Below are 10957 nucleotides of genomic sequence, written 5' to 3'. Positions count from 1 at the left end.
GGAAGTGAGGGCTGCAGTCACTATGCTTACTGGAGATTTCTCTCTACACAGCATTGTGAGGAGGAAGTGAGGGCTGCAGTCACAATGCTTACTGGAGATTTCTCTCTACGCAGCATTGTGAGGAGGAAGTGAGGGCTGCAGTCACAATGCTTACTGGAGATTTCTCTCTACGCAGCATTGTGAGGAGGAAGTGAGGGCTGCAGTCACAATGCTTACTGGAGATTTCTCTCTACACAGCATTGTGTGGAGGAAGTGAGGGCTGCAGTCACAATGCTTACTGGAGAATGCTTCATCCGTGTGACTTCCAGTCTATGTACAGTCATCAGACTGTCTCTTTGTAAGGTACCTCAGCTTGGATCTTAGGTTCTACAACATGAAGTGTTTGCTTCATTGCTGACTGGTATAGTTAGAGTGGGGACCTGCTCTAAGCAGGGAACCTTGAGGCCCTTTTACACTTAGGATTTCCTGCATTGCAGTTCTCTCCATTGCCTGCAGGGGCAAAGGCAATGCAAGGATATGGAGCCTTGCACACTTTATGCGGCCCAATATGTTGCTCCAGAGGTGCCTGATTCGCTGCTGAGCTGACGCAGGGGAGACGGTGCGTTACCGCCAGACTACCGCGGTGCATTGTTGCATACAATTTGCATGACATCTACATGGAAGCCTTAAAGGGGCACTATAGCGAATTAGGGTTTATATAATGCTGGATAAAATTTAGTCAGCATGTCACAGAACCTGCAATGAAAAAGAGTAGCATTAAAGGGGTTCTGTGGAGTCCTGCAATAAACAAAAACAGACACTTACCTGGGGCTTCTATCAGCCCCCTGTAGCAGTAATGTCCCGTGCCGTCCTCCTACGATCACCCGTTCCCCGCCACCGGGCAATTAATCGTCTAACAAAGCACAAATAATGCGCGCTCCTGCTCATTTCTCTGGGAGCTTACTGCGCAGGCGCAGTACAAGGTTTTCTTGTACTGTGCCTGCGCAGTAAGCTCCCGGAGACAGGAGCACGCGCGCAGAGGCGTGACATGCATGATTAGTCCGGGGGCAGGTCATTACAGCTACAGGGGGCTGATAGAAGCCCCAGGTAAGTGTCTCTTTTTGTTTATTGCAGGATTCTACAGAACCCCTATAAAGAGAACCCGAGGTGAGTTCTAACAATGCTATCAGCACACAGAGGCTGCATATACTGCCCAGCCTCTGTTGCTATCCCAATCCCCCTTAAGTTCCCCCTTCACTCTGCTATGCCCCATAAATCATCAGCCAAGCTGTCGACACATGTCAGTCACGCTGCTCCCTGCCTCCTCCATAGCTGTGGTCCCTGCCTGCGTCCCTTCCCTCCCCGCTGATTGCACAGGAGGGACGCAGGAGGAGACCGGAGCTATGGAGGAGGTGAGGGAGCGGCTAGACTGACACTTACAGAGGTAAACAGCCGGGGCTGCGACACGCTGTGTGTCGACAGCTCGGCTGGTGATTTATGGGTCATAGCAGAGCGAAGGGGGAACTTAGGGGGGATTGGGATAGCAACAGAGGCTGGGCAGTATATGCAGACCCAGCCTCTGTGTGCTGTTAGCATTGTTAGAACTCACCTCGGGTTCTCTTTAAAGTGGATCCAAGAATTTTTACTCATTGCTTAATTGTGTTCCTTCCATATAGTTTATAGGGCATTCCTCAAGCCAAATACTTTTGTTTGTTTGTTTTGTTTTAATCACAGTGCCTTGGCACTGTAGCAAGGGCTTATGGGAGCTCAGTCTGGGCAGGAGGAGAAGGTTACTAGCCATTGATTTCAGAGCCCGAGGGGAGGAGGGAGGAGGAGAGGGGACTGAATTTACACACAGACCAGCTGATAGCATCTCCCGCCCTCAACCTGTGACAATGTGACAAACGGAACATGGCCGCTGTCATTGTATCACAGGAATAAATAATCATAAACTTTCGAAGCTGTTTGCAGCTAGATATGCTGTGTAAACTATCTAAACTTTAGATAAGACAAGTTACTTGTTATAGTTCGTTTTTCATCTCGGATCCGCTTTAAGGAAAAATCAGCCCATTATATTGTAGGGGAACATCTGTTGTAACAGACTTGTTTCTCTGACCTATTTAGGCGTCACGTTCTTGTTCCTCTAACCAATCGCAATGCCTGGAAATGAATGGACATGACACTCATCAGGGGCCATGTCCATTCATGATACAAGAAGTAGTAAGAGGCTTGTAAAATGTAAAAAAAAAAAAAAAAAAAAAAAAAGCACTTCCTAAACCAGACAGTGTTTGCAACACCATCTAGTGGTAACAAATTAAAATTACACACACACACCATACATTTGTAATTATAAATTAATAAGGCTAATCACTTCCTCTTCCAAGTCGACCCCCCCCCCCCCCCACACACACACACACACACACACACACACCAACACTTGTTTAAAAAAAACGTTTTTAAAAAATACAATAATAGTTGCCTTACGGACTCTGCTTTTTTATATGTATTTTACAAGGGTATATTACTGCTATTTTACTATGTATGGGCTTGTTATCATGGACCGGACACAAAAACAGAAAAATTACACCTGTATCTCCAAATGAAGTATTGTCGACATACATTGTGATAGGGACATAATTCAAATGGTGTAATAACCGGGACAAATGGGCAAATAAAATGTGTGGGTTTTAATCATGGTAACATGCTTTATTTTAAAATTATAATGGCTGAAAACTGAGAAATAATGATTTTTTCCCCAAAAATTTTTTTGTATTATTCCCGTTCAAATGAAATAATTCTTAGCAAAATGTACTACCCAAAGAAAGTCTAATTGGTTGTTAAAAAACCAAGATATAGATCAGTTTGATGTGATAAGTAGTGATAAAGTTATTGGTGAATGAATGGAAGGAGCGCTGACATGTTAAAACTGCTCTGGTCCTTTAGGGTAAAAACCCCGGGGGGGCGAAGTGGTTAAGCCAATTTACACCTTTAAAGTGGTAGTCCAGCCATATTGGAGCTGGGCCAATTTAATGCACTTCCTGTGGATTTTGATTGGCCCGGTTCCATGCTGCGTATAGTTTACATGTAAACTGGAATTATTAACCTCTCTACTGCTGACCAGCTTCTTGTTGAAGAGACTGACATCACTTCCTGGAATTGAAGGGAATCTCCCTCGCTAGGACACAGACAAGAATAATAATGGAAGCTCTAATCCTTCTGATCATGCAACCACTGGAGAAATGGTCAACAATTGTTGAACTTGAGACCTCTTCTTCAGACAAGAACCGCTTTTTCGGTTGGGGTTCCTCTTAAGGGTTACAGGCAGGCCCCTGCAGTGTCGGCTTGTCTGAGGACTGTTTAGCAAACTATTCAATGTGAAGTGTTCTCTTTGAAAGAAAATGTCTCAAATCGTCAGATTTCTGTCAATTCCGTCCTGCCGAAAGTCTTTATAGAGTCTGGTAGCCCTCTCGGTGCTTCCTCTGCCGGGCGATGATGTAGACGAGGACCACAATGACGATCAGAACCAGGAGGACGATTCCCACCACGATGGGGACAGTGTTATTGGTAGGACTTTTACTGCAGTTATACTCTGGAAGAGAGAGGAGAACGTTATAACCTGTGCAGGGCCCCATCTTCACAGTGAGCAGTTTTACGTTTTTATTACTTTGTACATAGATGGCCAGGTTCGTATTCTGGCCAGATCACTGCATAGAGATGGTATATTCTAGCAGTACGTATAGGATACAGTTGCCTAGGGCCTGGAGAAAGTCTAGGGGCCTGTTGGATGCCAGCCCCCTCCAAATCTTGCTAAAAATGCCAGGTGACCATCAGCGGTGGTCAAAAACTGCTATCTTGCCTAGGGCCCATTTAATCTTTTATCCTTTTCTGCTGCTAACCCTCCCCTTCGTCTCTGATAAGAAATGCTCAGAGATTTGTTGCCAACCATGGCGGCCGGTCAGGTGGCATCTAGAGAAGCTTTTGAACAAGACCTTCTAGCAGTCAGGCTATTCTATTGTAAGAAAGCCTCGAGAATGTATTCCATCACCCTTACAATCAGCATTAGGGTTACTCATCAGTGTTATTCCATCACCCCTACAATCAGCATTAGGGTTACTCATCAGTGTTATTCCATCACCCCTACAATCAGCATTAGGGTTACTCATCAGTGTTATTCCATCACCCTACAATCAGCATTAGGGTTACTCATCAGTGTTATTACATCACCCCTACAATCAGCATTAGGGCTACTCATCCGTGTTATTCCATCACCCTACAATCAGCATTAGGGTTACTCATCAGTGTTATTCCATCACCCCTACAATCAGCATTAGGGTTACTCATCAGTGTTATTCCATCACCCCTACAATCAGCATTAGGGCTACTCATCAGTGTTATTCCATCACCCTACAATCAGCATTAGGGGTACTCATCAGTGTTATTCCATCACCCCTACAATCAGCATTAGGGCTACTCATCAGTGTTATTCCATCACCCTACAATCAGCATTAGGGCTACTCATCAGTGTTATTCCATCACCCTACAATCAGCATTAGGGTTACTCATCCGTGTTATTCCATCACCCTACAATCAGCATTAGGGTTACTCATCAGTGTTATTCCATCACCCCTACAATCAGCATTAGGGCTACTCATCAGTGTTATTCCATCACCCCTACAATCAGCATTAGGGGTACTCATCAGTGTTATTCCATCACCCCTACAATCAGCATTAGGGTTACTCATCACTGTTATTCCATCACCCTACAATCAGCATTAGGGTTACTCAGTGTTATTCCATCACCCTACAATCAGCATTAGGGTTACTCATCAGTGTTATTCCATCACCCTACAATCAGCATTAGGGTTACTCATCAGTGTTATTCCATCACCCCTACAATCAGCATTAGGGTTACTCATCAGTGTTATTCCATCACCCTACAATCAGCATTAGGGTTACTCATCAGTGTTATTCCATCACCCTACAATCAGCATTAGGGCTACTCATCACTGTTATTCCATCACCCATACAATCAGCATTAGGGTTACTCATCAGTGTTATTCCATCACCCTACAATCAGCATTAGGGCTACTCATCACTGTTATTCCATCACCCCTACAATCAGCATTAGGGCTACTCATCAGTGTTATTCCATCACCCCTACAATCAGCATTAGGGTTACTCATCAGTGTTATTCCATCACCCTACAATCAGCATTAGGGCTACTCATCACTGTTATTCCATCACCCCTACAATCAGCATTAGGGTTACTCATCAGTGTTATTCCATCACCCTACAATCAGCATTAGGGCTACTCATCACTGTTATTCCATCACCCCTACAATCAGCATTAGGGTTACTCATCAGTGTTATTCCCTCACCCCTACAATCAGCATTAGGGTTACTCATCAGTGTTATTCCATCACCCTACAATCAGCATTAGGGTTACTCATCAGTGTTATTCCATCACCCCTACAATCAGCATTAGGGCTACTCATCACTGTTATTCCATCACCCTACAATCAGCATTAGGGCTACTCAGCAGTGTTATTCCATCACCCCTACAATCAGCATTAGGGTTACTCATCAGTGTTATTCCATCACCCTACAATCAGCATTAGGGCTACTCAGCAGTGTTATTCCATCACCCTACAATCAGCATTAGGGCTACTCGTCAGTGTTATTCCATCACCCTACAATCAGCATTAGGGTTACTCATCAGTGTTATTCCATCACCCCTACAATCAGCATTAGGGTTACTCAGCAGTGTTATTCCATCACTCTACAATCAGCATTAGGGCTGCTCATCCGTGTTATTCCATCACCCCTACAATCAGCATTAGGGTTACTCATCAGTGTTATTCCATCACCCTACAATCAGCATTAGGGTTACTCATCAGTGTTATTCCATCACCCCTACAATCAGCATTAGGGCTACTCATCAGTGTTATTCCATCACCCCTACAATCAGCATTAGGGTTACTCATCACTGTTATTCCATCACCCCTACAATCAGCATTAGGGCTACTCATCAGTTTTATTCCATCACCCTACAATCAGCATTAGGGTTACTCATCAGTGTTATTCCATCACCCCTACAATCAGCATTAGGGTTACTCATCACTGTTATTCCATCACCCTACAATCAGCATTAGGGTTACTCATCAGTGTTATTCCATCACCCTACAATCAGCATTAGGGATACACATCAGTGTTATTCCATCACCCTACAATCAGCATTAGGGTTACTCATCAGTGTTATTCCATCACCCTACAATCAGCATTAGGGCTACTCAGCAGTGTTATTCCATCACCCTACAATCAGCATTAGGGTTACTCATCAGTGTTATTCCATCACCCTACAATCAGCATTAGGGTTACTCATCAGTGTTATTCCATCACCCCTACAATCAGCATTAGGGTTACTCATCACTGTTATTCCATCACCCTTACAATCAGCATTAGGGCTACTCATCAGTGTTATTCCATCACCCTACAATCAGCATTAGGGTTACTCATCAGTGTTATTCCATCACCCTACAATCAGCATTAGGGTTACTCATCAGTGTTATTCCATCACCCTTACAATCAGCATTAGGGCTACTCATCAGTGTTATTCCATCACCCTACAATCAGCATTAGGGTTACTCATCAGTGTTATTCCATCACCCCTACAATCAGCATTAGGGTTACTCATCAGTGTTATTCCATCACCCTACAATCAGCATTAGGGCTACTCATCAGTGTTATTCCATCACCCTACAATCAGCATTAGGGCTACTCATCACTGTTATTCCATCACCCCTACAATCAGCATTAGGGTTACTCATCACTGTTATTCCATCACCCCTACAATCAGCATTAGGGTTACTCATCACTGTTATTCCATCACCCTACAATCAGCATTAGGGTTACTCATCAGTGTTATTCCATTACCCTACAATCAGCATTAGGGCTACTCATCAGTGTTATTCCATCACCCTACAATCAGCATTAGGGCTACTCATCAGTGTTATTCCATCACCCCTACAATCAGCATAAGGGCTACTCATCAGTGTTATTCCCTCACCCCTACAATCAGCATTAGGGGTACTCATCAGTGTTATTCCATCACCCTACAATCAGCATTAGGGTTACTCATCAGTGTTATTCCATCACCCTACAATCAGCATTAGGGCTACTCATCAGTGTTATTCCATCACCCTACAATCGGCATTAGGGCTACTCATCAGTGTTATTCCATCACCCCTACAATCAGCATTAGGGTTACTCAGTGTTATTCCATCACCCTGCAATCAGCATTAGGGTTACTCATCAGTGTTATTCCATCACCCCTACAATCAGCATTAGGGGTACTCATCAGTGTTTGTGGACTTTCTGCTGATAAAGACAGCTAAGCATTGAAGAGAATTGTTTTGCTTCAGCTCATCTTAATTCACCTTTTCCATAATTGCCTCCTGGTACATCGAAGGCCTGGACGTGGACATCTGAAAGCACGAAGGTCACGGCCGGGCTCAGCTTCACCACCACCTCTTTACAAGCAAACGAGCGTCCCATCGGTGTCGACATGTCTTCAAGAGACGAGTTGCTGAATTCAGAAGGATCTGTGAAGTGGAGGAACAAATAATCAGATCAGATCTGAGGCATGAAACCAGGGCATAACTACAATTCATGGGGTCCCCCCAGTAAAACTTTCATGGGCGCCCAAATGTTCATACCTCTTCGCCTACCCACCCCTGGGGCCCATCACAGCCTGGGGGCCCATCTCTCAAGGGTCATAAAACAAGTGTGGCAATCGGGATCCTTGCACCCATAACAAGTGCAGCCACAAAACACCTGATGTGAAGTATAGTCCCCTGTATGGGAGGAAGGGAAGGTTAGTAGTTGCCCCGCCCCCCCCAGCTCTGGGCCCCCCTGCGATCCCAGGTGTTGGTCCCCTCTAGATAAACCCCTGCATGACACCAAGTGTGCCTACTGTAATGCGGTAATGTTGTGGCTGATGGACGGAACACAGCTAGAGGACCCGCCAGGCTAATCACTGGCTGAGGCACCGATCAAGGGAAGTCGGGGACCATACATACAAGATTCTTATCTCCAACCGGCTACCTTGGCCAATAACTGTCTAGCGTGGCTTTAGATTGGGTGCAGTACTGTGCTTAACACTCTGTCCAAATTCTCCAGTCTGATAGGTGTATGTTCTGCTGTTTTAGTTAGGAGTTAGCTGAATGGACATGTCGGGACATAAGGCCAGGTGATCATTGCTTCCAATTTGTAGGGTCGGCATCAGGGCCGGATTACTGACCAGGCAACAAAAGCAGTCGCTTGGGGCCCCATTCAGAGTCAAAGGGACCCCATCAGCACATAAACCAGCCCTCGCCATCCTGACAGCGGTGGCTGGATGGTATAATGGTTAAAGGGACTCTGAGCAGTGCAGTAACTATGGAAAACTAAAAGGCGTAGGGTGGCAGTTTATCTATCATTGGAAAGAGGAGAAAGAGAGCTTCAAAATGATATGCATCTTTCCATAGTTACATTGTATTACACAGGACGACTTTTCTCCAAAGTCAGCAGCTCGATTCAGCACAATGCAATGAAATATAAGGAACCCAGGGGGATATAATTACAAACATCATGCTGGTAGGTGTGAGGATGCAATTAATTAGTTGTGGGTATGCTTAAAGGAATACCCACAGGCACTGCTCGGAATCCCTTTAAGGGCTCTGCCTCTGACACATGAGACCAGGGTTCGAATCTCGGCTCTGCCTGTTCAGTAAGCCAGCACCTATTCAGTAGGAGACCTTAGGCAAGTCTCTCTAACACTGCTACTGCCTGTAGGGCGTGTCCTAGTGGCTGCAGCTCTGGTGCTTTGAGTCCACCAGGAGAAAAGCGCGATATAAATGTTATTTGTCTTGTCTTGTCAAATGATGCCGTGCGCTGCTGATTGTCTTCAGAGCCAGGCTCTCCTCCTAGGTCCCCCTCCTGCTACTGTGCGCTCTGCCGCTGCCCACTCCGCCCTCCCTTCCCACAGAGGACCACAGCTGCAGCAAGAATGATAGCAGCAGATGGCAAACGCTCACTCACCTATCCATGATCCAAGCAATAGAGATCCCGTCATCTGAAACCCATCTGTCTCTTCTACAGTCCAGCCGCTCGCTCTGAACTTCCTGATTCTCAGATCAGACAGGAAGTAGTAATAGTAGTAGTAACAGAACGGCAGCACTCTAGAGGAGACAGATGGGCTCCGGATGACGGGACCTCTATTGCTTGGATCGCGATAGGTGAATGTGAGTCATCTGGTGCTGTCATTCCCCCCACTGCGGCTGCCTTCTCTGCTGGACTATGGTATTCACTGGGATGGAGGCTGCATGGTGGCTGTCTAGTTTGGGAGGAAATCGGTTGTTCGGTGGTGGGGGTGATTATGTAATTCTGTCTGGGGAACGGCTTCCGGTTTGGCGGTGTCCAGAGCTTTCTGCTATTGCCAGGCTGGAGATGCAGGGGGAAAGTGCTGCTGCTGTGATATCTGGCGCCCTCTTCACAGGGGTGCCCCAGCCCCTGAGTGCAAATGTCCCAGCCATTCATCTCTCACTCTGCATTTTGCCGCTGCTATTCCCTGCATTGTGCACCCACAGAGGAAAGCGGGCTGTTGCCCATAGCAACCAGTAGCTCGGCTGCCCCAGTGTGTGCGGCATGTTGCTGTGCAGCTGCATCTTCTGATTCTATTATGACATGATGAGGGGGCCCAAATCAGTTACTTTGCTTAGGGCCCCATTTAGCCTTAATCCGGCTCTGGTCGGCATAGATGAAAGGTTAGGGTAGGACCAGGCATTTAGGGGAGGGGGGTAAAGACCAGGCACAAGGTTCATCTAGCTGGTCAGCAAGGGTTAAGGCTAAGCAAGGGAGGAGGAGGAGGTTAGCGTTAGGCATAGAGCAGGATGTTCAGGTTGAGCCACTTCTGTAGCAATGTGGATATCTCAGCACCATAAATGGACGGACACCGTGCCTAGGGAGGGTAGCACAGAATGGAGACTAAACTTAATGTAAGCGAATATGGTTTGCCTGTGAAACATTACTTGCATTGCAAGTTTAAGAATCACATATGCGCTTAACACATGCCTGCAGCCTCCATTTCTTCAAAGACGTTCACCTCAGGTGTCCTTTATGTTGCAAATAAAAGATGGACCTAACAGACATCACATCTGTGATTATACAGTATATTAACTCTTATTAGATGGACAAGCGCTGGGTTATCCACGCACTGCCGGAACCAGATGGTAATCTGGAGGAGTTGACGTAAGATGGAGAGGACTGCCCTACACTGGCATGCCCTGGCTACAGAGCGTATCGTTTCCTGAATTACCTTTCTCCAGTACGGTAATATGAACAGCGCCCAGACTGAACTTCTTCTCTGTCTTGTTCTGCAAAATATGAAAAAAAGGGTATTTATTTAGTGCGTCACATCTCTGATTCCAAATCCTCTACCCCATATACCTGGACCCTCTCTGTCCCCCTCCAACTCCCTGTGACTCTCTGTGCCCTCCTATGTCCCCTCTGTCCCCTCCGTGACTCTCTCTGTCCTCCTATGTCCCCCTCTGCCCCCCATAACTCTCTCTGCCCTCCTATGTCCCCCTCTGTCCCCCCCTGTGACTCTCTCTGCCCTCCTATGCCCCCCTCTGTCCCCCCCTGTGACTCTCTTTGCCCTCCTATGTCCCCCTCTGCCCCCCCCCCTGTGACTCTCTCTGCCCTCCTATGCCCCCCTCTGTCCCCCATAACTCTCTCTGCCCTCCTATGTCCCCCTCTGTCCCCCCATAACTCTCTCTGCCCCCCCTCCCTGGGACTCTCTCTGCTTTCCTATGTCCCCACCCCATAACTCTCTTTGCCCTCCTATGTCCCCCTCTGCCCCCCCTGTGACTCTCTCTGCCCTCCTATGTCCCCCTCTGTCCCCCCCCCCCCCGTGACTCTCTCTGCCCTCCTATGTCCCCCT

The 10957-nt window shown here is 46.6% G+C and overlaps 1 protein-coding gene across 1 annotated transcript in view; it reads right to left on the bottom strand.

The window, feature by feature from the left end:
- Positions 1 to 2454: 2454 nt before the first annotated feature.
- The window catches only part of CD68 (CD68 molecule), a 29167-nt gene continuing 20664 nt past the window's right edge, over positions 2455 to 10957 (bottom strand). The window contains exons 4-6 of the mRNA XM_068272010.1: positions 10334 to 10391; positions 7416 to 7580; positions 2455 to 3568 (exon numbers count right to left, since the gene is read on the bottom strand). Of these exons, the coding sequence (XP_068128111.1) occupies positions 3426 to 3568; positions 7416 to 7580; positions 10334 to 10391 (366 nt within the window). The 3' untranslated portion in view covers positions 2455 to 3425. The remainder of the gene's footprint in view (positions 3569 to 7415; positions 7581 to 10333; positions 10392 to 10957) is intronic.

Source organism: Hyperolius riggenbachi, chromosome 3 (assembly GCF_040937935.1).
Source record: "Hyperolius riggenbachi isolate aHypRig1 chromosome 3, aHypRig1.pri, whole genome shotgun sequence".
Classification (NCBI taxonomy): Eukaryota; Metazoa; Chordata; class Amphibia; order Anura; family Hyperoliidae; genus Hyperolius; species Hyperolius riggenbachi.
This window is presented reverse-complemented; position numbering and strand designations above follow the sequence as displayed.